The sequence below is a fragment of the Antechinus flavipes genome, chromosome 6 (assembly GCF_016432865.1).
Source record: "Antechinus flavipes isolate AdamAnt ecotype Samford, QLD, Australia chromosome 6, AdamAnt_v2, whole genome shotgun sequence".
In the NCBI taxonomy this organism is placed as follows: domain Eukaryota; kingdom Metazoa; phylum Chordata; class Mammalia; order Dasyuromorphia; family Dasyuridae; genus Antechinus; species Antechinus flavipes.
The window spans coordinates 155,015,981-155,042,558 of record NC_067403.1 but is presented as its reverse complement, the minus strand read 5'-3'; the positions used below and the strand labels follow the sequence as shown (position 1 = coordinate 155,042,558).

General features: G+C 34.5%; 1 protein-coding gene across 2 annotated transcripts in view; it reads right to left on the bottom strand.

Moving 5' to 3' along the window:
- The window catches only part of NFKB1 (nuclear factor kappa B subunit 1), a 161,833-nt gene that overhangs the window by 20,829 nt on the left and 114,426 nt on the right, over positions 1 to 26,578 (bottom strand). For both annotated transcript variants that reach the window (XM_051966185.1, XM_051966186.1), the window contains exons 7-15: positions 25,085 to 25,248; positions 23,357 to 23,515; positions 21,685 to 21,789; positions 19,019 to 19,110; positions 15,001 to 15,139; positions 8,423 to 8,566; positions 7,239 to 7,325; positions 5,456 to 5,644; positions 3,839 to 3,980 (exon numbers count right to left, since the gene is read on the bottom strand). In XM_051966185.1, coding sequence (XP_051822145.1) covers positions 3,839 to 3,980; positions 5,456 to 5,644; positions 7,239 to 7,325; positions 8,423 to 8,566; positions 15,001 to 15,139; positions 19,019 to 19,110; positions 21,685 to 21,789; positions 23,357 to 23,515; positions 25,085 to 25,248 — 1,221 coding nt within the window. The remainder of the gene's footprint in view (positions 1 to 3,838; positions 3,981 to 5,455; positions 5,645 to 7,238; positions 7,326 to 8,422; positions 8,567 to 15,000; positions 15,140 to 19,018; positions 19,111 to 21,684; positions 21,790 to 23,356; positions 23,516 to 25,084; positions 25,249 to 26,578) is intronic.

Sequence of the window (26,578 nt, the reverse complement as noted above, 5' to 3'; positions counted from 1 at the left end):
TTGGCATATTCAGGTTGAAAATTGGCAGGGAGAGGCTTGTATTATGTGAAAAATATTTTCACAAAAATGATATTATATTCTATTGAGATACTGTGCTGTAAGATTTCTACCAACACCTGAAAACTGGGGAAGATATTATGCATTTAAATCATTAAAAATGTCATACTTTCCAAAACTTCCTAAAGAATTTCCATGTGTATTTCAAAGAAGAAGTAATTTTCCCTCCCTATGGGGATTTTCCTATGATCAAGAGTTTTGATTTCTTTTTTTCTCTTGTCATTCATGTGATGACTCATGACCACAAAATTCACATTGTTAATTAGCTAAAGATGAAAAAAGCTTAAGGAAAATGAGCTATGTTAACAGGAAGAGATGTCTGTTGTATCTATTACTACAAATCATTCTCTTTGAATGAACCTCAACTTTCTAATCTAATGATGATGATGGTGATAAGGAGGAGGAAGAAGAAGAAAATAATTATTTTTTTCTTCTTCTATATTGTCATACAAACTCTGGTGCTCAGATAGATGCTGCTGTTCTAAATAGTCATCCAAATCCTTCAGATTGGTTATGTGTAGATAAGGACAGGAATTCATCACCTGTTTTCTTAGGATTCTCAACATACTTTAACATATCTTATTGCCTGGTCTCCCCTGTTCCTATAATATATACAGCTTTCTACTTCTCCAGCAGCCATTGCTTTTTCTTTTTTCAATGTATCTTTATTTAATGGTATAATGAAAAAAAATATGCCAAATAGTGATAGTAAATAATTTTCTAATTCTAAAATTCCTTTCCATCCTTGTGATTGTAAAAATATTTTATTTCATAGGAATCAATTTGTAGATAATACCTCAACTTCTGATTTTTTAATTCAGCAAAATTTTCATATTTTTGCAGTTAATAAAATTTTCTTTTCATTAACAAAGATTTTCTTATTATGATGATTTCCTCTGAAAAGTTTACTAGAAAAAACACTACCTTCTTTTATAGTTTTCTCTTTGAATTATATATTATTTTGCACTAAAGTTTCTGGCATACAAGTTTTTGTGGCATTAGACAGAAAGGCTGTATGAATTCTCTTGTATAATAATAAGGTCAGTGGTTATACCACATCCTTGGTTGTACTGCAAGGAATGAGAGCATTGATCTCTGATTGCCTGAATACCAGGTTATTGTTTGCTTAAGGATTTGTTTCATTTTCAACCAAAGTTAAGGAAAAACCATCTTAGTGATGAAGCTGATTTCGGATTTTAGTCAAAGTTCTTGAATTGTGATAGTTCATCACAGGCCTCCTCTCTAGATTATTTCCAAAGAGAGTTCATGGAGTTTGGCCAGTTATGATGAAGACAAAGTTTAAAACTACAGTAAGAGCAGAAATAGAATGCACTGTGTATAGGAATTCTTGACAGATGCTATCATGATGACATGAACCAAATACTCTAGCTAGGTCAAACCAAGGGAAAGATTTAAGTATGAAAAATCAACATATACACTTACCATTAATCAAGGCAGCATAGAAAAAAGCAATGATTGCAACAGAACATAATTACTTATTAAATCAATAAACATTTATTAAGCACCTACTATGTGCCAAGTATACTAAACTCTTGGGAATGCAAAAAAATGCCACAGTCCTTGCCCACAGTCTAATGTGAAAATGATATTTAAATAACTATAAACTACAGACAAGAAATTTGCAGGATAAATTGAGGATAATCAGTGACAGAAGATGGAATTAGGAAAAGCTTTTTTTTTTTTTTTTTTTGTAGGAGGCATTTTAGCTGGGATTTGAAGGAAATCCAAGGAAGCCAGGAGGCAAAGGTGAAGAGAGAGAATTCTAGGCACGAAGGATAGGCAGTGAAATGCATGGAGTCAGAAGAGAGAGTGTTTTGTGGAGGAACAGGTCAATGTCAGAGAATCATCGAGTACATGGAAGAAAGTAATATGGAAGAAAAATGTTAGAAGCATGGGGGTATGGTGAGACTTTAAACACTAAACAGAGAAGAGGTAAAAGGGAGCCAGTGAAGTATACTAAAGGAGGGGGAGGAGGATATGATCAGAACAGTAGCTTTAAGAAGATCAGTTTAATAATTTCTCTGTAGTCTTTTGAAGAATGTTTCAGTATAAACTCCGTCTAATGAGAACAATTTGTGGCTAGACTAGGAAAAAAATGTTTTTAGAAGAAAAAAAGACACCAATGAGGGCAAAGTGGTGTTGAAGATACTGCAAACAGTAGCTAACAGAGAGGAATAACCTAAAGAAAAGTAGGTGACCTGAGGATGGAAAATTTTAGAAAAGGAAACCAAGCCTTTGCCCCAAGAGATGTGCCCAGGGGCTGAGCTAAGAAGAATGGGCACTACAAGCTAGTGTGTCTGAAGGATCATCAAAAAGGTCCATTTAAAAAAAAATCTGAGGAACTCATTCAACCTTGGGACAAAATGGATGACCTCACCATGGGACCTACTTGGAAACAATGTCTGGGGTAGTGAGCACTCTGCCAACAATCAGTGTAATACATGAGGCAAGACTTCTCATAAAGGAATGGATCTCTATAGAATGCATTTCAGTCCTACTTCCCAGCAGGCTGGTCTAATTCAGACACTTCTATGTAGTGATGATGAAGACGTCAATCATAGCGAGGGGAAGAGTGAGGTGATTGATTTGACAGAGCCTCTTGGTCTTCTTTTGCTTTCCTTTTTTTTTTTTTCCCTTCTTGTGGTGATGACTCTTTTTTTTTAAAAAATAGCCTTTTATTTACAAGTTATATGCATGGGTAATTTTACAGCATTGACAATTGTCAAACCTTTTGTTCCAATTTTTCCCCTCCTCCCCACCGCCTCTCCCCTAGATGGAAGGATGACCAATACATGTTAACTATATTAAAGTATAAATTAAATACAAAATAAGTTTACATGTCCAAACCGTTATTTTGCTGTACAAAAAGAATCGGACTCTGAAATATTTTACAATTAGCCTGTGAAGGAAATAAAAAATGCAGGCGGACAAAAATAGAGGGATTGGGAATTCTATGTAATGGTTCTTGGTCATCTCCCAGAGTTCTTTCGCTGGGTGTAGCTGGTTCAGTTCATTATTGCTCTATTGGAACTGATTTGATTCATCTCATTGCTGAAGATGGCCAGGTCCATCAGAATTGATCATCATATAGTACTGTTGTTGAAGTATATAATGATCTCCTGGTCCTGCTCATTTCACTCAGCATCAGTTCGTATAAGTCTCTCCAGGCCCTTCTGAAATCCTCCTGTTGGTCATTTCTTACTGAACAATAATATTCCATAATATTCACATTCATATGCCACGATTTATTCAGCCATTCTCCAATTGATGGGCATCCACTCAGTTTCCAGTTTCTGGCCACTACAAAGAGGGCTGCCACAAACATTCTTGCACATACAGGTCCCTTTCCCTTCTTTAAAATCTTTTTGGGATATATTGCTTTCCTTTTTTAAATCTAGATAGCCAAGTGGTACCATGGTTGGAGCATTGAACATGGTGACAGGAAAACCCAAGTTTAAATTGTGTCTCTGGGAAAGTCACTTAACTCTCAACGTTTGTTTTATCACCAGTAAAATGGGGGTAATAATAGTACCAACCTCCAGAATTGTAAAGATAAAATGATACAATAGTGAAGTGTTTAGCAAGCCTTAAAGCATTATGTAATGTTGGCTATTATTAATTGTTATCTAAATGTCTCAGAATGTTCCCTACAACTTGATGCATCATTTGACAACTTGATGCATCTCTTGCCATCTCTAGGTCCATTCCTCTCTCCTTCTCCCCTTCCCCAACTTCTTGTTCTCTATACAGTCCAACTTACTTGTCCCCATTGTCATCCTGAACTGCAGTAAGATGGCACTGGACAGCTAGTAACATCTTCACATCGCCAGTCACTGCGTAGTCAAAGAGAGCACTAGCATGTCGTTTAGCAAGCTGCATGGCCTTCTCTAGGAAAAGGTCACCTGCAAGGTAATCAGTAGTCTCCTTCAAAAAGCTGATAGTAACAGTCATAATACAGTACTTGGGCCTATTTCACACAATTACTATTCTTGACAAATGGTCAACCCACAGAAACTTTTAACCAATTAACCTACTTTCTCTCTGAGATGTGCAAGGATTTGAGGGCTTACATTAGAAGAAGCATGGAAGTCAACAATCCTAAAAAATAGATAAGTCTGAGGATTCAATCTAGTATTTATTAAAGGGGAAAAAATACTTGAGGGAGAGAACCAGAGAGATGTGCCTACTTAAGAAATGAGCCATCTACTATTTTGATCCTAATTCTTCCACTCTTGATGAAAACTCTCAGCTTAAAAACCCAAACCATCTTGGGCTCTGATTGAGATGGATAATCAATCTCTTAGTAAGGTCAATATTTCATTAGATTTTACTAGCAGCAATTTCTAAGGCAGATTTGGTATGTATTAAAGGTTAAAGTTACTGCTCTCTGGAAAAAAAATTGGATTTCCAGTCTCTGTAGGGTCCCTTCCTTCAGAAATTATAGGAAAGAAAGGGATAGCCTAGCAAAAACATGTAATTTATATGCCTTTGGAAGACAGTTTCCATGAGTCGTTAGTGTTTTTACAATTTATTTCCTTTTGGCAAATAGCCTAGAAATATCACAGATTCTAAGCAGTTCTTAGTATTTTCAGCAGAGGGCAGAAATAATCATCTAGATAAAGTTGTTAAGCCAGTTTTGTTTTGAGACAAAACTAAGCCTGAGTTTGGTTGAGAATTCTAAGTGTGTCTGGCCTGAAGAAATTGGGGAGCTTTGGGGAAGTGGAGGAGTGGAAAGAAAAATTTAAAAATATGGAGGTTATCTACAAATTTCTGAATATCTGTGATGTGGTAGAGGGATTGGGCTTGTTCTGCTTGGGCCCCGAACATAGATCTAGGAGTGATAGTTTCTAAAAGTTTGCAACAGCAGATGTAGGTTTGATGTAATAATCACAGCTGCCTAAGATTCTGTGGAAGTCAGTGAGTTTCCAATCCTTGAAGATCTTTATTCAAGTCTGGATTACAACTTTTTGGAGGTGCTATACTTTTTTAGGTTAGAATAAAAGATTCCTACTTCCAGATTTTGTGATTCTACTTCTAAAACAATTCAGTGGGCTGCTAAGGAAAGTTAGGGCAAATCTTTTCTGAACTTTTAAAAATCATGAGACACATCTTTCTGGAATATATCTTGTTCCACTTGTAAAAAAAAATGCTGCTGACAGTACTAATGGAATAGAAAAAAAGACCCAATATATATGTTCTATAGTGCGTCCATAGAGTATAAAATTTTTACAAGATATGCTAAATTAGGTATTAACATGTCAATTGATCTTAACATTAAAAAACAGCAAATAAAACTTTTTAATCAGCTGCAAGATATATCTTGCTATTCAGAACCTCCCCCTCCTCAATAAAGATTAATCATTTACTTATCACTCACCCTGCAACCTACAATCTTCCTCCTCCACTCCTACTGTACACGTCAAAGTAACCTCATCTTCCCCAGTGACTCTGGATTTATCTTCTTGCTCTGTGGTTTGTAGTACTTTCTCAGAAAGTACTGTAGAGTCCCTGTCATCACTCTTGTCGCAACTTTCATGGTCTTGCTCATATGAGGAGTCTAGAGTTTCTAAAAGTAATGAATAAAAATTAGCTGGTTCTCAATCTAATCAATTGCTCCAATTATAATATATGTTAACATATCACATTAAGGACTCCACCAAAAATGGAGAAGAAAAAAGTTATTTACAGACTTTTAAAAATGCTTATGAAAAAAGCAACATCTTGTTCAACAATTTTAATTTTATTTTTGTAACCTTTAAAATTAAATCATTGTTATTTTAAGAGGTTAAAAGCTTCTATCAATTGTAAATGAACTTTTTAAAGTAAAAAAAAAATGTGCAAAGAAGTTTATGGATAATCCTTATTTGTTCTTTGTATATTTGACTATTCATGTTTGTCATCATTAAAAAAAAAATGTAAAAACAGAAAAAAAAGTTTTTTTTAAAGCCCAGATAACTATCTTTTTTCCTTCTTGTCTACTGATAGCCTAAGTATATCCTGAATGTTCAATGCAGCTAAGTGGCACAGTGAATACATCACTGGGGCCTGGAGTTAGGATACCTGAATTTAAATCTAGCCTCAGATTCTAAGTCATTTAATTCTGTTTGTCTTAGTTTCCTCATGTGTCAAATAAACTAAAGAAGAAAATGGTAAACCATCCCTGGATCTTTGCCAAGAAAACCCCAAAAGGGCTCATAAATAGTCAGGCTTGACTGAAAAGACTGAAAAACAAGATAGTTCAGCAATTCACAAAGTAAGGCCCATGGACTCCTGGGGGTTCCCAAGGACCTATCCAGTGATCTGCAAGGGCAAAACTATTTACATAATAATACTAAAATATTTTTTGCCAACTAAAATATTCATTTACCAATTACATTTATGCAGGAGTTGGACTTTCTTCATATACTTCAGAACAACATATAATTGTAGCAGTCTGATTATAGAAAGATGAGAATCTACTTTTCTTCTATTTTGTCAAATATAAGAGAAATTTGAAAAAAAAAGTAAAATAATGACATTTTTCTCAGCAAAATGTTATTTTTTTGTTCTAGAAAAAAAAGGTTAGATTCTTTCCCATAAAATTTTATGTATGTTAATATGTCATGGGGTTGTTATTATTTTTAAAGTATTAACAAGTATTTTAAGGTGATCAATTTTAACTTATAATACGGAAAGTATGGATAGACAGAACCTGCATAAATAAAAGCTCTTTTGGATCCTCAATAATTTCTTTCTTTCTTTTTTTTTAATTTTTATTTATTTATTTGTTTGTTTTTTAAATAACTTTTTTATTGACAGAACCCATGCCAGGGTAATTTCTTTACAGCATTATCCCTTGCACTCACTTCTGTTCCGATTTTTCCCCTCCCTCCCTCCAACCCCTCCCCCAGATGGCAAGCAGTCCTTTACATGTTTCCCTCCAATTCTATAATAATGTGACTTCAATACAGCTTTCAGCAAAATATCTTGTTCATTTGTATTCACTTAACTCTTCAAGATGTGAGTAGAAAACTTATTATTGTGGTAAACTATAAACACCTTTTTTCCTTTGGTGTTTCTGGATACACACACACACACACACACACACACACACACACACACACACACACACCCATATCTTTGGTTCTTCCTTTAACATTGCAAAACCCAGCATTCATTACCGTGTTTCATCCCAGCATTAGACTTGGTTGTGCCAGGATGGAAAGGAATTCCACCATAAGAAAATCCATAGGGAGCAAAGCCATATCCTAAAAAGACAAAGGAAACAAAAAATGTCCCATTATAATTTTTTTTTTTTAGTCAAAATTTAACAATGACATGACTCCTCCACTAGTAACAAGGCTTATGCTTGGGGTGAATGTATGCCTCTATTATGTCAGAAAGCTTCAGAAATTTTGGAGGAGGGACAGAATTCTATTTTCACAAAATTTCTGATCTTCTACTGTTCTATTAATTAGGAGATGTGTGGCCATGGGGAAACTCTTGGGCTCCTCCCTACCTACCTAATGGGATTGTTGTGAAGAAAACAAAAACTCTAAATATTGTAAAACGTTAATTGTGAGTTATCTTTCCTTTTACTACCTGTGAGTTGTGTGTATGTATGTATGTATGTATGTATGTGGAGGGAGGAGAAAGGGAAAGATGACTTGACTCATTTCTTGAATAATTAAGAAGACATATTAATGATAGGATATAATAGCCCTAACTCAAACATCTTTGGTCCATTACACTGCATGAAGACTACAAGAGAATATAGAATGAGATTCAGATTGCCACACTAATTTAACCCATAGCCTTATTCTGTAGGAAAAGAACATTTTTACTACAAGCAAATAATGAATCCAAATATAGGCTTAACATTTTCACTGCCCTGGGGGAGCTAGATGATGCAGTGGATAGATCACCAGCCCTGAAGTAGAGAGTTCACATTAGACACTTAACACTTACTGTTAAGCTGTGTGACCCTGGACAAATCACTTATCCCCAACTGCCTTGCAAAAAAAAAAAAAAGTAGATAGATAATATAATAAATAATATATTTATTATACTTAAATATAATATTTATGTATAATATATAAATGTATATTTATATATTATACATAACATATTATAAATAAACATCTATTTAAAATAATAAATAAATAAATATATTTATACATACCTAAAATAAGACCTCATCAAGAGGAAAAAACATAAATATGTACTAAAAACATAGGTATATACTGAAAAAAAGCACTGTTCTAGACCACACATGGATTTTCTATAAATTGGATTGGGACATAAGAGACAGGGAAAGATGGTCTCCATGAAAACTAATAATAAGGAAACTAGATAGTATTCTTACCTGGGCCAGCACTTCCACTTCCACCACCTCCACCGCCACCACCATACATCCCTCCTCCTCCTGCTCCAGCGCCACTCCCACCACCAAAACTATCCGAAAAATTAGGCATGAGTTTTTGCCGTTTTCTTTGGACTTCCTCCTTATCTGTATTTGAAAAAAGAGAAACAAAGAAAAGAGAAGAGAAACCAAAGTAGGGGGAAAAAAGATTAAATTCGTTGATACCAGGAGCCACGAAAAGAATATCAACCCTGAATATTATTTTTAAATACTTTAAAGGGAAATTGAAAGTACTTACAGAGAATAGACACTAGATTTCAAGAAGCACTATATTAGTTCCAAAGAGTAACCAAATTGTGCAATAGATAAAGTGATACCACAAGAAAGTACACACCCAAGTCCTACTGATACTCAAAGGACCTACAGTGGTCCCCAACTCTTCTTGCAAGAGTTTCTCTAACTTTCCCAGTTACTAAAATGAATGGGACTAAACTGTTTAAAAAAGAACAAGACACTAAGGAGTTAAATGATTTGCCCAACCTATGTGATAGAGACAGGATCTGAACCCAGTTCTCTATTAAATATTCCATGCAGATTTGCAGCATGGCATGGTGGTGCACAAGGAACTGAGCCTTAAATCAAGAAGAGCTGAGTTCAAATTCAGCCTCAGATACTTATTGACTGTGTAACTCTGGGAAAGTCACTTAAGCTGACTGCATGTTTCCTTAATTGTAAAAGTTATAATAATTATAATAGCAGCACCAACTTCCTAGGTTTTTGTGATGATCAAAAGAGATAATATTTGTAAAGTCCTTGGTCTGATACTTGGCAGGTAGCAAGTGCTATATAAATTCTATTTGCCTCAGTTTCTTCATCTGGAAAATGAACTGGGGAAGGAAATGACAAATCACTCAGTAACTTTGCCAAGAAAATCCTAAATGGGGTCACAGTGAGTCAGAAAGGACCAAACAATAAAATTACAATTGTGATTTATGATTCCTATTCCTTTCAAAGCATAATATGGTACTTATTATCTTCTATATGCAAGGCACTGTGCTAGGTGCCAGGAAAATAAGGAGACATCACACAACATGTGGGCCCCAAGAAATTTATAATCCAGTTACAGAGAGAAGAAAAATAAACACAAGCCCAAGTGAGCTGAAGAGACAATATAGGAATTTAGAAGAGAGGGCTCCCTAAGAATTAGAATAGGGAGGCTTCACATTCAGTTGAATGACATTAAAGGCATATAGATTGGAAGATAAAGAAAAATTGTTTTAGAAAGATCAACCAGATTTGTAGACTGCTCAGAGGACCTGGGTTTAAAAAATGCACACACTTGCCATTTGCATAACCTTAATCATGTCATAACTTTCATAAGCCAGTTTTCTCATCCATCATGAGAAGATTGGAGTAAATGATTCCTGTGATTTCCTTATAAGTCAAGATCTACAATATTATGAAGATTGGTAGAAATGGAGCAAATGAAAAGGGAAGAAACTAAAGACATTTGGGAAGTTATTGCAATGATATAAGGTGAAGTGTGCCTTCACATAGTTAATAAGAAATTAATTAAATAAATCTTTCATTTTTAATATTTATCCTCAGAGGATTCTGGGAAGATGGTGAAATAGGTTGGTAAATTTCAAACTCTCCTCATTTCTCCCACAAATAGAACTAATTTGCACTTCAGGGAGAACACAGAGTGGTAAAAAAGCAAGAACATTTGGGGCAGAACAGGGGTCCTACAGCTATAGCTTCAGCTCTACAAGATCTGAAGAAAGACATCTGGCTGGGAATTAACCTTTAGGCTAGCTCCCCAAGAAACGTCAAGTGGGGATCCCACAGGCTAGCTGGGTGTGGCTAGAGCCAATTCAGAAGGAACCACAGAAACTTTCACCTCCCAAATTGTTTGTTGAGTTGGGGCTTGAGTCAGGGAAGACAGAGTGAACTTTGGCTGATTGGGAACACCAGGCCCAGTTATGAGGTGGAGAAGAGTCCCTGAGCCAGAAGGAACCAACACTGGGTAAATCCAGAAGCAGTAGGCTGGGGCACTGCTGGCTGTGCACACTTGCAGGAGGGTGAAGCTCTTAGTTTGGGGTTCCTGATCATAGTGGAGAGCTGAAAGGAAGTTTGAGACATCACCCCTATCCCACGATTAGAAGTACTTACACTAATAGTTTTTATTTTTAAAAAATGAACCAGTAAAGAAGAAAGAACCCCACTACTGAAACATATTATGGGAATAGGGAAGATGGGATTCCTCTTCAAAGGAAGACATTTAGTAAAAAAAAAAAAAAAAAAAAAAAAAAAATCTACCCCAAAGAGTAATGTGAAATGGCTCCCTTCCCAGAGAGAATTTATAGAACTCAAAAAAGAATTCAAAAATCAAATGAGGGACATTGAGGAAAAACTAAAGAAAAAAAAATAAAACCATGCAAGAAAAACCAAGAAGATTATGAAAAAAAAATTAGCCAATTAGAAAAGGAGGTACAGAATCTCAAAGAGGAAAATAATTCTTTAAAAATTAGAATTGGGCAAAGGGAAGCCACTGAAGCTATGAAAGACCAAAAAATAGCAAAACAGAATATAAAGAATGAGAAAATAGAACTGAACAACAGATCAAGAAGAGAAAATATAAGAATAATTGGATTGCCAGAAAGTTGTGACCAAAAAGAGAACCTTGACACAATAATGCAGGAAATAATGCTAGAAAATTGTCCTTAAATGATTAAAAAAATCCACTGATCACCAACTCAAAGAGATCCTTTGTGGAAAACACATAGGAATATTGTTGTCAAACTTCAAAACTCCCAGATAAAAGAGGAAATTTTTACAAGAAACAAAGACAAAAATTAAAATATGCTGGAGCTACAATTAGAATTGTACAAGACTTATCAGCAACTACAATAAAAGACTGTAGGTCTTGCAATTGCACCGATGAGCAAAAGAACTAGCCCTGCAGCTAAAAATATCACATCCAGCAAAATTATCTATAATTTTCAATGAGAAAAAACAGACATTCAACAAACTTGCAGATTTTCAGGATTTTCTATCAACCAAACCCAAATTTAAGAGAAAATTTAATATATAAGAACCAATATCAAAGAGCATTTTTAAGGAACTCAACATGAATGGTTTAAACATAGACCAATTGTCATTTTTTTTAACATTGGAAATGTATACTTTATGCTTAAGATTTATATCAACAATAGGGTAAACTCGAAAGATTGGCAGAGTAAAAGGTAAAGAAAAAAGTTAAAAAAAAAAAGGTAATCAAGTTATACAAATGAAATGCAGAGGAAGAATAGACACAGAGACATTACAGGAGAGAGAGGGGCTCATAGTTCTGAAAATCTACTCATATCAGGAATGGGTTCAATAGGCAACACTACACACACACACACACACACCATGGAGGATATAGCATCCTCCAAAATCTATAAAGAAACAAGGGGGGAGGGATAGGTAGATGGGGAAGCAAAGGGTGAGGGAAGAATTCAAGGGAAGGAACCCTGGGTGGGGGGATAAAATATATATTTTCTTAAACTGTAGCTTGTTTGGGTGTGGGAGTGGTGATGAAAGGGAGATGTGTGTGTGTGTGTGTATGTATCTACATATATATATATGTTTGGTTTTTTTTTTTTTCTTAACTATACCCTTCTTAGGGGTTGGGGGAAGATGAAAGGGGGGAAAAGAATAAAGTAAATAAGGTAGGCAGCAAAGAACAAAAGAACAATTTACAGAGAAGTAAAGAAAAGATGGACACACATGAATGTAATTTCTTCTACTAATACATATATATACATATATATTTTTTTTTCCCTTAAATTGGTATTTGTTGTCATATATTTTAAATCCTCCTTGATATTCTGCTGGGCACATGATAATGTTCTCTTTTGTTTTGTTTCGCTTTGTTTTATATTGTTCTTCTGTTTTTGTTTTTGCTTATTCTTTTTCTTCAAATAAAATAAATTTGAAAAAAAAATTTAGCTTCCAGGAAATAGTATCAAAATTAATATTATAATATAATAATCAAGAAGATCCTTAGGAAAAAAAATGGGAGAATGAGATGAAAAAAGGAAGATGGCATATGATAACACATCAAGTGAAGAAGAGAAAGCACAAATCTAACCATAACAGAAAATTAGCTTTTGGTCTCTTAACTCATCAAGCAATGCTGATGATAATTTTTAAAACCAAGCCCAGATATTTTAAAGGATTGCTTCAAAAGGAGAGAAGCCAGGGCTGGTAAACTTTTGAGGAAATACACCACCTGTAGAAACTTCAATGATGTGTAATTATAGAAATGAATGAACTTGGATCTGGGGAAGTTCACTTCACTAGTTTCAATGCGATTTCACAATTTTTAATGGTTTTGTTGATTCCCCCCTTAAATCTTAGAAGTTACTGTTTATATATATCATAGTGCCCTGGTCTTTGATCAGAGAAGTAGAGAAGACTGAAGACCAAAACAGAAGTAGCCATCACACAGTAAATTCGAAAGAACAGATGGAGACCAAAGTAAGATCTTGGATTTTCTTATGCATTTCATTTAGCTCATAAACACAGCTGTTTATCAGATGTATTTTGTCTGAAAATAGGAAACTTGGAAGCAATTTTAAAAAATAAAATGAATGCTCTACCAATAAACTTCACTATAATTATTAAATTCCATAACAAATAATTGACAATTAAAAAGAATTCATATAATGAATCTCAATACGATGACTCCCCTTATTCTCTTTATGATTTTTGTTACCTTCCCTAGTATTTGTCTATTTTTCTTATATGTTAAGGTCACAAACAAAAATACACACAATATTCCAAGGACATGTGTAAGATTTTGTGCCATTATAGGATGCTGTTTTGGGTTTTGTATTTAAGTGTGCACACATATGCACATACACACAAGGGATATATATTTGTAATAAAGCACAGTCCTGTCACTAACCAATCAGCCTAATGTCTTCTCAGATTTTTTGAAAATAACTTTCTGGTCTATTTCCCAGAATATAATAGCAGTCATATAATCTGAAGATAAATAGCCTTTGACACATACTAGATGAGAGACATTAGACAAATCACCAACAACCTCTGAGAATTCCAGGCATCTCTCTAAGACATAACACTGTTTTTGATGTATGTCTGGAAATGGGAATTTTCTCACTGAGAGTTCCTGACAATTATGAGTCAAAGGCCCAAACCAAGTATCCATTATCCTAATGGTATAAAATGAATAATTTCTTTCTTTACATTTCCTCCAATCTAACTCACCTTTCCCTTTCCTGCCTAGTTACACAATCTAATGAGCGCTTCCTCTCAATGAAATCAAATGAGCTAATATTTGTAAATCCCTTAACACAGTACCTGGTACATAGTCAATGCTAGCTATTTGGATTTCCTTCTCCAGAAGTGCTTAATATAATCTGCGCACTGGGAAATTTGACTGTGTACTTCCTCTCCCAGATAATTTACGAAAATATGAAATAAGACCAAACCTTGTACTAATTCATGGAGAATGCGTATTTATCTTTGCTATCTCATCCCCCAAAAAAGTTCTCTTGCTTTTTCTCCTACACAGGATTTCTTTTTTCTCTATGTTTTTTTGCACGGACTGATTGTGGTTCAGGAATGTATACCTTCCTCATTTCTGCTTTTTGGAGTCTTAGTTACCTTAAAAACCCAAATAATTCCAAGAAAATGTCACCTCCTTCCTATGTAGGGACTTTTCTGATAACTACTTCTACTAGTGCACCCATTTCTCTTTTCTATTGCCCCATTAAAATTACCTGGAATTTGTTTTGGGTATATAAGTAACTCCATACTCAAATGTACCTGTAATCTCATCAATTTGGGATATCCCCTCCAAAAGCACTGAATGCAACTGTCTAGTCTATTTGACTGTCCTCTATGTCCTTCCCAAAATTTGCCACAGGAATTCTACCCAAGGGACTGGAGATCTTCCTTGCAATATTCTTTAACTATGTTATTTATATATTTATTATTTTGTATTTTATTATATTATATATAGCATATGTAATAAATAATGAATTATATATTTTCGTTATTACATATGTGTATATATCATTTCTTCCTATAGAACATAAGCATCTCAAGGGCAAAGTCTGCTCATTTTTGTTTGCATCTCCAACTTCTAACACAATATCTTGCATTTAGTAGGAAATGTTTGCTGATTATTTCCTTAAAATAATTATTACATATCTACATCCCATAAGAGAATTTTCTAAAACAATAACTCCAAAAGCATTTTTAACAGTATGCTTCTAATATTTCCCTAATTTTTTTTCTCCATGGGACAATTAACAGAGTTTTCCCATTGATATATCTCCAATTGTAATTTTTGATGAATATATGAGCATAGCAAAATTTCATATAAGCTTGGACAGCATAATATGATTAAAATAAAATTAAAATATAGAATACCAAAATAGCATTTCTTTATTTCTTCTCTGGAAAATGAACCTGGTTCCAGGGGATTATTAATTAAGAAACTATGCTGACAGATATTATACTTATATGTCTTAGAGAAATAATTGCAAGGGACAAAAATTACTTACCTTTAATTTCTGGGTAGTACAGAAAAGGCTTTGGTTCACTGGTTTCTAAGTCAGATTTCCGCCGAAGTTGGACAAATACAGAGGCTGGCTTGGTAATATTGACATCTTTATACTTTGGAGTTTTGAATACAATGGCAAACTGCAAGTTAGAAAGATCCAGGTTTATATAGGATAAGAATAGGTGACTTGTGTGTGTGTGTGTGTGTGTGTGTGTGTGTGTGTGTGTGTGTATGTGTGTGTCTTTCTCTTTCTCTGTCTCTAATTACATTTTAGATTTAAAAAAAAGCTATCTGAATGATCAATGTAGTCTAATTTGCATTGTTCAATTTTCCACAGTGTTTTAAAATTGGTCATACTCATGATTAAAAATTTCACACCTCTAAGATGATCCTCTTCCATATCAGCCTCAACAGCCTGCTATAACTGCTTCTAACAGGGCTGAAATAATTAGTTGTGGAAGAAATGGGGGAAGGAAAGAGAGAAAAAGGGTAGCTCCCTTTGAGGTACCACTCTAAAAATCAAATACACTTTTGTATGTTACACTTCAGAACTACCCAAAATAGCATGAGACTCACATGCTCTAATATGCTACTGGGATAAATTCAGTGTGATATAGTGGCTAGAAAACAGGCATTAGACTCAGGAAGATCTGATTACCACTCCTACTTCTGTTACACATTGTCTGTGTGACTTTGGACAAGTCAAGATCTCAGTGACCCAGACAAATCCTCATTGGGAGAAGGGTTTTTCTCATTGCAGGGAGAGGAGTGTGGAAGACTTGATAACATGTTATATGTCTATGCCCTTTAACTTCACCTGGTAAAAGAGGCTGAAACAATTATGACATTTTTAAAAATTTCTGTCCTGATAGGATAATAAATCAAAAGTTAGAAGAGATCTTGAAAGTCACACAGTACAAATTTCTCATTTTACAGAAGAAATTGAGATTCCAAGGGGATAAGTGATTTACTCAAGATTACACAGGAAAAAAGAAATAAACTCAGGTCATGACTTCAAGTATAGTCCTCTTTTCCCTGTACAATAACTGTTCATCAATATTCTTCAGCATTGGGCTTCCCAAATTCTCAGCTTTAAAGCATATGCTAAGTTATCTTTGGACAACCTTTTTGACTTTTCATGATGTGATAAAACATACTAACTAGAAGAAGACCTTAGATGGAAGACCACCTCTGAAAAGAAAGACTTTTCAATGAAGTTTCATTTAGCAAATTTCACATTTATAGGGCAGCTAGATGGTGCAGTGGATGGAGCACCAGGCCTGGAGTGAGGAAGACTTGAATTCAAATATGAGCCCAGACTCTAGCTCTATAATCCTGGGCAAGTCAGGCAAGTCAACTCTGTCTTGATTTCAATTGTAAAATGAGCTAGAGACAGCAATAGCAAACCATTCCAGTATCTTTACCAAGAAAACCACAAATGGGGTCATGAAGAGTTGGACATGACTGAAATGATTGAACAACAAAAAATATTTATTGTTAGGTTCAAGCATGCCATTTTGTTAAAAGAGAACAACTTTGAGCAGCTAAGTCATTTTGACTATTATAAATACCCAAATTAACTACATAGGACATATGGAGAAAGATGCTATCTTCATCCAGAGAAAGAACTGATAAATAGATGTATAGAATGATTTTACATATATACATATTTTTGTATAACAATCATCTCTAAGTTAGAGGAGAGGGGAAGGAAAAAAAAGGAAAAAAGAAATTCACATGATAACTTTATTATATATTTAAAAGGAATAGCAAATTGTACATTATAGAATTTCATACTTTGGAAGAGGGACAGGGTGAAAAGAGAGAGAATAGAATAAATGGAGGAAAATATAGTTAGCAACAGTAATATTAAAAAGAATTTGGAAGCAAATATCTCTGATAAGTCTCATTTCTCGAGAGAGCTGAGTCAAATTTATAAAAAAAAAATTAAGAGCCATGCCCAAATGATAAACGATCAAAAGATACAACCTGTGCCCAAAGGGCTATAAAATCCTGCATATCCTTTGACCTAATAATACTATGAATCCCAAAAGAGAATTTTAAAAAACAAAGAGCTTATGTGCACAAAAATATTTATAGCAGCTCTCTTCTCAGGGCAAAAAAAAAAAAAAAATGGATGCCCATAAATTGGAGAATGACTGAATAAATTATGCTTTGTGATTATGATGAAAGATTATTGTCCTGTGGGAAATGATGAGTAGGATGCTCTGAAAAACCTGGAAAGCCCTCTATGAATTAAAGCAAACTGAAATATACAACATACAAAGTAATAGCAATGTTCTGGGATGATCAACTATCAATGATTTGTTATTCTCAGCAGTACAATGATCCATAACTACTCTGAAGGACTTATGATGAAAAATGCTAGCCATACCCAAAGAAATATCTGATTGTATCTGAATATAAATTGCAGCATACTTTCTCTCTTTTTTTAAACTTTATTTTTCTTGAAGGATTTTGAGGGATTTTTTTGGGGGGGAATCTATGTTTTCTTTCACAACATGATTTACGACAACTTTTATGGAAATGTTTTGCACAACATATATGTTTTCTTAATGGGGGCAGGAAGTGGTGACAAAGGAGAGAGTCTAGAACTCAAAGTTTTAAAAACAAATGTAAAAATTGTTTTAAATGTAACTGAGGGAAATAAAAATATTAAATAAAAAACAAAGATACGCAAAATAAATGAAAGAAAAAAATGAATAAATGGTGTTAAGGAACTCATAGTTTAATGAATAAGTAAAATGATTAACTATTTTATTTCTGAGAGGTGGTTTGAGGTGCCCCTGGAATGATAATTTCTGTATTTCAGTTTCAGCTATGATATTTAACAGCTCTGTGTCCTTGTGTCATTTCTTTACCTCTTCAAACTTCAGTTTCCTTGTTTGCAAAATTAAGGGAATATAATATGAAATCCTTCTTTTACAGAGTTTTTGTTAAGGAAATGTTCTGTGATCCTTGAGGTGCTACTTTAAGTGTGAGTAATTATCATGATGAAATCTAACCTTTTATCTTGACAAAAAGAATTGAATTACTCACAAACATTTATTTAAATTCTGTGGCAAAATACTTCAAATAACTGTGAAGGGGTTTTTTGCTCTCAGAAAATCATTAATCATACAAGTCCCCATTAGACCACTGCATGGGAGACTCTATGACAAATCTTTGGTATGTCTACCTGTTGCTTCCTTGATGAGTCAGAGGTAGTGAATCTCTCTTCTCCTTTTTTTTTCCTTCAAATTTTATTTTTAATTTATGTAATAAAACAAGCATCTCCATAACAGTATAATTTTTAAAAATGATTGCACATGAAACTACAAACCTTTTTTCTCTTTATTGTCACATTTTTAAAAATTTTGCCTCTCTTTGTATGATTGATGATTTTCTGGGGGCAAAATACCCCTTCAGAGTTATTTCAAGAATTTTGCCACAGGGTTTAAATAATTATTTGTGAGTAATTCAATTCTTTTTGTCAAGACAAAGGGCTAGATTTCATCATAACTACCACACTTAAGTAGCATCTCAGGGATCACAGAACACTTTCTTTAAAAAGACCCTATAAAAGAAGGGTTTCACATCAAATTTCCTTAATTTTGCAAACAAGGAAACTGAGGTTTGAAGAGGATAAAGGATTGGCACAAGGCCACAGAACTACTAAATATCATAGCTGAGACTGAAATCCAGAAATTATTCCAGGATCACTGTGCTTCTTAATTACCCCAAACCACTACTCAGAAATATACAAAAGAATTAATTGTTTCATTTAGGCATTAAACTGTGAGTTCCTAGGCACTTCTGATTTATTTTGCCTGTTTTTTTTTTATCTCCAGGGCTTAGCACAGTGCCTGTTAAACTGTAGATACTTAATAAATGTTTGTTGACCGACTATGCCCAATCTCCAATTTTTTTTCTTATCTTAACTGCTACAGTTAGCATTTCCAACACTATATCAAATTGTAATGACATATCTCTCAAAAAATATCAAAACATCTCTTTACCTGTCTGTGAACATCTGTGGGAGAAAAATCCCCAAAGCCTTCCCAGACTCCTCCATTCTCCTCTTCTTCATAAAATCGAATTTGGATGTCATCTATAAAAGAATGATACTTCTTTATGGATTTTTATAAATGATGTCTTATAAGCAAGCTAAAAATGAAGGAAACATAGTTGGAAAGGAAAACATGCCATATTCTAGCTCTAAAATTCTTGCCAATCTATTACCTTGATGTCACCTTTGAACACTTGTTACTTTTAGATGTAGAATATGATGAGTTCTGATGAGGCGCCTGGTAAAGGTCAGTAGCCAAGAAACTTCTGGAATAAATGCTGGTACCTGCTGAAGTCCTTAATATATATTGACCTTTGTCTTTAGTTCCTTTTATTTTTTAATTTTAATAACTTTCTACCTTTTTGAAGATTTTATAGTGATTCTCACTGTAGTGGAAACAGATGACTACTTTATTACCATTATTGTTCATCAAAGGAGTGGTTAAGAGGCAGGATAATGTTGTGCTACAGTTCCCTTTTATTGTCCTTGCCTCAGTTTCCCTAAATTGTCCTGCCTCAATTTCCCTGAATTGTTCTGCCTCAGTTTCCCCAGCTGTTCTGCTTCAGTTCCTTGAAATGTTCTGCCTCAATCCTCCTGGTTGCAACCCCCCCCCCCCCTTTTCTGCTTATTAGAACTGAGAAAATTAGGGCTGTGGAGATCTGGCATTCCAAAAGATAAGATTCCAGATGTCCTATCTCAGATGCCTAATTGACATCTTCTATATCTCTAAGTTTCAGACTTCCTAGCTCTAGTTGGGTACTTCCTTTAAGTCCTCCCAATTTGTAAGAATTTATGGTCCTACCCCTAATCTGTCAGAACTGGATTGATGGTCCCTGGATGAAGATTCCACTTACCAGAGTTTGAACTCCAACTCCCTCCCTCCCTCCCTAGCCCCCAGCCTTTGTGTATTTACATGAGCTTTGAGCCACATATATGTCATTGTGAACTCATATTTGCTGCTGGATGCTTTGAGACATCAGCCCTGGGGGCAACATTCCCCCAGCACATTCTCTCCTTCTCAAATGAAATATTAAAAACTCTCTAATCTCTTTCTTGCCTCAGTTTCTCTGGCATTACAATAGTTCCTATTCATTTTGGCAAAACTAAGGTCACATACTGTAACATTTACAGTGTTGAAATATATCTAAGTCTCATTTATTGCTTTTTTTTATTCTTAGCAAGCATGAAAATGCATAAGCTTTGAAAATAACAAAGTTTTTCTGGGTGTGAAATTAACGGATGTTTTAAGGTATCTATGAGCATATAACCCTAGTTTCAAATTTCAATGTAGAAAATAGATTTAAAAGCCTCCCCACCCCCAAAACAGAAAATACCATCCACATCCAGAGAGAAAACTATGGAGAATGAATATGAATTGAAGCATAGCATTTTCATTTTTTCTTTGTTTTTTTCTCTCATTATTTTTCCCTTTTGTCCTGATTTTTTTCCCCCACAACCTGACAAGTACAGAAATGTTTAAAAGGATTTCACATATTTAACCTCTCTTAGATTATTTGCTTTTTTGCAGAGGGGGGAAGTAAGGAAAAAAGAGAAAAAAATTGGACACAATGTCTTACAAAAATAATATTGAAAATTTTATTTACATGTATTTGGAAAATAAAATACTACTGAAAATTTAAAAAAAAAAACTGCCCAAAGCCACTTTGTTTAGCATAGTTAAAAGAGTCAATTGGGAGGTGTCTCAAAATAAAGTTCTCCCCATGGAGTCCCAGGAAAATGTGTGTTTTGTCAGTAATCCATGAGGATCTAAAAAGAATACAGAGAGGGAAAAGATGATGAAAAACCCTTTCTCAACATAACTGGTATAAATGATATCATAAAGAAACCTTTAAAGAGAATTCTAGTAAAAATTTGGGAAAAGCTGGTAAATCCAGTATATTTTGAGAAAGTAGTTTCTTATGATTATTGAAGAGAAACCAGAAGTGATAAATTAATCTAAATTATTTAATGAGAAATTGAATCTGACTGAATTACACTGAAAAGAAATTATGAAGATTCTGAAGATACCAAAATTAGTGTTTAGAAGGGGATCAAATGGGGTGAAACTAAGTTTCCAGCCAAGTGAGGAGGAGTAATCTGCTGTTGTATAAAGGGTTTGAGGTGACGTAGGCTGGGACACTGTCCATAGCCACAGTACTATAAATAGTTACTCAAGTCTTTGCTAATCATTGTCCTCATTTGTTAAGAAATTGCATGTGTTCTGTAATTTAATGTATTTATTTATAATAGGGAAATCATAGGAAGCGTTTTTTCCAGTCCATTAAATAACAAATATTTAATGAACCAGATTGGAGTCTCACACAAATGAATTAGTTGATGAGAATATATTGAAGTATTATTGATGAAAAACAAATTATGCAAACATATTCTTGCATTACTCTAGAATTCTAAAGGAAACAAGAAAAAAAACAAATGAGTCAAGTGGCAAGTGAGATGTTGTCAGAAGCCAAACCCCATTTAATAAATCTGATGCAAGTAGACTATAATCCATTGCAAGTAGAAGTATTAATATAGTTTGCTAAATAGTTATAACTACCCCACAATCACCATCAATCTGAATAATATTCCACTTTATAAATCTAGACATGCACTTACCTTTCTGAACCTTATCACAAAGAAGATAAATCTCCTCTCCTCCAGTAACACAGCCTGCAGTCCTGTCCATTCTTACAATCTTCAAGTTTGAGGCATTGGGGGCTTCTGTTGGCAAAATGAATAGTAACAAAATCACAATTTAGCCTACATTTCAGAAGGCTCCAAGTGGGGCAAAGCTCTTTTTTTCTAATAGATCAATACATTTCAAGAAGAATGGTGTTTCAACAGATATCTTTACCTAAAATATTTTCATAATGATAAGAAAATATTTTCTGGACATTAAATCAAGTTAATAAGCATTTCTCAAGTACCTAAGCATTAGGAAATGCATTAATTTATAATTCCCACTATATACCTATAAAGTGGAACAGAGGAAGATTGCAGGTACAGAGAGTGATAGAACTTTTCCACTATATTAAGAGGCTGTCTTGTTCCAAGCCTTATCTTGGACAAGTTCTGAACATTTGGGTATATGGTTCTCAATTCAATCTTTGATTCATCAACCAACAAGCTTTTGTTGCTGAGTTGTTTTTCAGTCATGTCTGATTTGTGACTCCATCTGGTGTTTTCCTAGCAAAGATTCTGGAATAGTTTGCCATTTCCTTCTCCAGCTCATATAACAGATAAAGAAGCTGAGGCAAATAGGAATAAAATGATTTGCTCAGAATCATACAGCTAGTTAGGTGTCTGAAACAAGGTCAGGAAGACTCCAGGCCTGGAACACTATCCACTGTTACATCTAAAAGCTCAATATCTAATAAACTATATCAACTATTCACCTGACCTTGTGCTGAGATACAGTATCATTTGCGTGACAGGACTTTAAGATAGATAGAATCTTAAAACTATTGAGAGAAAAAATTCAGTCAAACTATTTGCCAATTCCTATTTTTGAGTAAAGGAAAACAAATGTTATTTTTCCCTCAAACTAAATTAAGATCCTGTGTGGTTAAGGGCAAAGGTTTCAGTGTGGTAAATAGTACGATACAAAGCTTCCTTCTTTGGTCCCAGCTGTGCTATATGGTGATCTGTAATAGAGAAGTCTTTCACTTTTTAGAAACCTTCAAGTTCCCTTTAAATACATTTTAAATAATGAGAGAAATCTGTCTGTATTTGTGGGTGAGGATTTTACTACTCAGCCCAAGTGCCACAAAATCTTTATAAGTTTACAAGTCTCTTAATGAATTTAGCTGGCATATCTGTTTGCCTGGGGGATACCATAGCTTGCACCTAGATCATATAAACAACCGGGTGAACAGTGTGGTTCTGGGGGGAAATAAAAAGAAAGAAAACTTGTCCAAAAGTGGCCTCTATATGTCATGTTATAGACTAAATTGGCTTGATTGAAATGCACTCCTCAGACAATTAAGTAATTCTTAGTATTTCAACTGCATAAACATTTCTTAAGTACTCATTTGAATATATGGTCTCAAAAACATGTTGGTTAAAAAGTGAAGGGAGAGAATTTAAAACTACTTTTCTCACACCATTCCATTAGGATTCCAGAGAAAAATTAATAGTGCTTTCTTCCTCTAAGAGGATTAACAGAATCTACTGCCAGACTGTTCTGTGCCATCAACTGTGATGAATTCACCCACTAAGGAAGACTAATATTTCTGAAAGAAGTGTGAGATTTACACATATGGAACCACATGAGGGAATGTGTACTTACTGCTGTCATAGATTGCGTCTGAAACCACAGGCTCTAGTCTTCTTGTAAAGCTGCCTGTGCTGTCTGGAAGAAAGGCTGTGAACATCAGTCGGACCACGCTGAGATCCATCTCTTTTGTCTGCTGGAGAGCTGCCTGCCGAATGATCTCTTTTTCCCTATCTAGGAACAAACAGAGTAGATTATTTATTCCACATGCAGTGGAAATATGGGAAGGGGGAGGACACTTGAAATATGATGCTTTTGAAGAGTCCCTTACAGATGTGGAATTATATTTAAAATCTATTTTGTCAGTCTCCCTAGAAATATTTAAATGTAAATATTTTGATAATGGAGAAAATAAAATATTGAATTTTTAAGAAAGATAAAAATATTGTCTTCATCTAAAAACCCTTTACAGACTTTCCTCAATTTAAAAAGTTGGGAAAAAGCAGACTTTTTTAGGGAAAGAGCCTCTTGTTGGTTAAAATAATTGCATTCCCCATTCCCAAACCATCTTCAGCCATTCAGGAAATATAAAAATATTGATCAGAGGGAGAAGAGGGGACTGTTGATTATTTCAGGAAAACAACTGAGGGGAATGCCAAAGAAGGAACTGAGTAACTATTGTTCTGGTGATCAAAATTCCTATAAATATTACTACTAATTATCTAGGGATAGTGGGGGTGAAAATCTGGGTGAAGGGAGGGTTATGCTGCTTTGGGTGTTTCTCTCACTAGGCTAGAAATGTATGGATTTAGAATAAAGTTAAATTAAATAAAATAGTTTCTGACAGATGTGCCTAAAACACAATATATAGGATAATTTACTTCAACACAGAATTGAAGAAAGCAAACATAGCTAAATGCTTTTCCTCTTAAAAACTTCATCTTCTTCTCTCCTATTGTCCTTCACTCTTATTGAGAATCAACCCATTATTATGTTAAAGTCAAGGTACAATGTGTCAGACTGTGGCTAATGAGACTAATAATATGAGCTCAAAAGGCTTTTCCACGGGTTAGGTACAAATAGTCCATGTAGGGTAGATTCTTACATCTCGTGTTATCTTTTGAGCTACTTCAATTCTGGTCATAAAGTACAGCATAAATTTTGAGTTTTCCTATATTCTCCTATAATAAGAATTGATATCTTGATCATACCTGAAAAGAATTTTAAATACATTATCTCATCTGAATTTCACAAATTAGGGTTATAAATGACTATTGGCTGTATTTCATTTTACAGATGAGGTGACTGAAAATCAGACAGGTTCTGTAGTTTGGTCTATAGCTACACAGCTACTGAATAATGGTCTTTCTGACTCAACATCAGTAAAAGCATTCAATTCAGAGTCAGAAGTCCTGAATTCAAATCTTGCTGTTACCAATTTTGTGCAATGTATTTAGCCACCTTTTCCCTAAATGAGTTCCTCGTGACAAGAGGAGGCTGCACTTGATGATTGCTCAGATCACATCAAGTTCTGAATAATTTGTGATATTTTGCTGACAGAAGCAGAAAATTGCCCCAAAGCAATATATTAGTCTTGAGACTCCTCTTCCTCTGGCATTTACTATAAGAGTTAGTGACCTGAAACATATAACTTCATTGGAATAAAGCTCAGAAAGAGAGGGAGAGGGGAAGGGGGGGAGGAAAAGGGGGAAGATGAAGTGGAGGGAAGAGAGAGAGAGAGAGAGAGAGAGAGAGAGAGAGAGAGAGAGAGAGAGAGAGAGAGAGAGAGAGAGATATGTTCACCTGTGAGTTGTCTTTCTCCACCACCTTCTGGCTGCAAATAGTTGAGTTCTGGATGCACTAAAAGCCCAGGATTATACCCCCTTATACAGGCATCTGTCATCCGTGCTTCCAATGTTTCATATACCTTTTTCTTTGTCACATGAAGTATACCCAGATTTGCAAACCTTTAATAAACACAAAGAATCAAACAATCACTTGCTGCTAAAAGTTGGTGCAATTCAAGTAATGTGAAACTGCATAATTAATGAAACAAGGCAATTTCAACTCTTTCATGGTATTATTTCTCCTGTTGGGAATTTGGAAATTTTTTTCCAAAGTGCAATACTAAATAATTTAACAGGAAGTCCCGAAGGAAAAATTCTCCCAAAGACCAGATAGCAAGACTTAGGGCTGGGTTTATTTTGAATTCTACATTCCATTAAGTAAATGTGGAATTGGACAGATTCTAGGATCAAAGATCTGAAGCTGCCCCATCCAGACTACATGTAGAGTAGGAGTTTGACATCTTTTTCTCCTATTGAAAACCATAAATGAACAGAAGAATTCGTTTACACTGTATGCTAAAGATTTACGAAGTATCTACCAAAGACCCAATATTTTCATCTCTCTTTTACACACAAACTGAAGTGTTTTTTTTCAAGATAATACAACAAATGACATGGCCACCTAAGTATAACTTAATTAATGACAGGAAGTTTAACACTGTTCAGATGCAAAGATAGAAGAACAAATGGAGAATCAGAAAGAGATAACACAGAGATACTGAGAAAAACACACAAAAAATACAAAGATAGATAACAACAAAAAGACATCTATAGACATATAGATACACACACACATACACACACACACACACACACACACACACACACACACCCCAGAAAGAAAACTAGAGAAGCAGAATCTTAAAAAAATAAAAAACAAACAACTTACAGAGTGATCTTGTGGACTATTATAATATTGTTGTCATATAAAATAATACGGATATTGATACATATAAAATCGTACTGATTTGCTTAATTATAGCTCAAAAATCAGATTGTCATTACTTGGAATGTCAGGAGTAGCAACAAACATTCAATGGTTGGGTATCTACTACACATAGGTATAGGCTTAACTGAAAGGGCAGTACCTCCCTACCTTTTACATAAGTGAAGAAAACTAGCCATCCTTTAAACCATAGCACTCTTCTTCTGGGGTTAGATTTCTGAAAGGCCATGAATTGTTTTTTAATCAATACAATAAAACTGCTCTGCAATAGTATATATTTTATTTTACCTATTTAGAAACCTAATTCTGAGAAAGAGTTCATAGGTATCGCCAACTGCCAAAGAATCCCTACCCAACCTAAGGTTCTTTTAAAAAGGTCTCATTTCCAAGATACATAAAAAAAAAAATCAAATTTATAAGAATAATAGCCATTCCTCAATTGATATAAAAATGGTAGATAGATTTGAATAAGGTTTCAAGGAAAGAAAACCAAGTTTTTTCAGA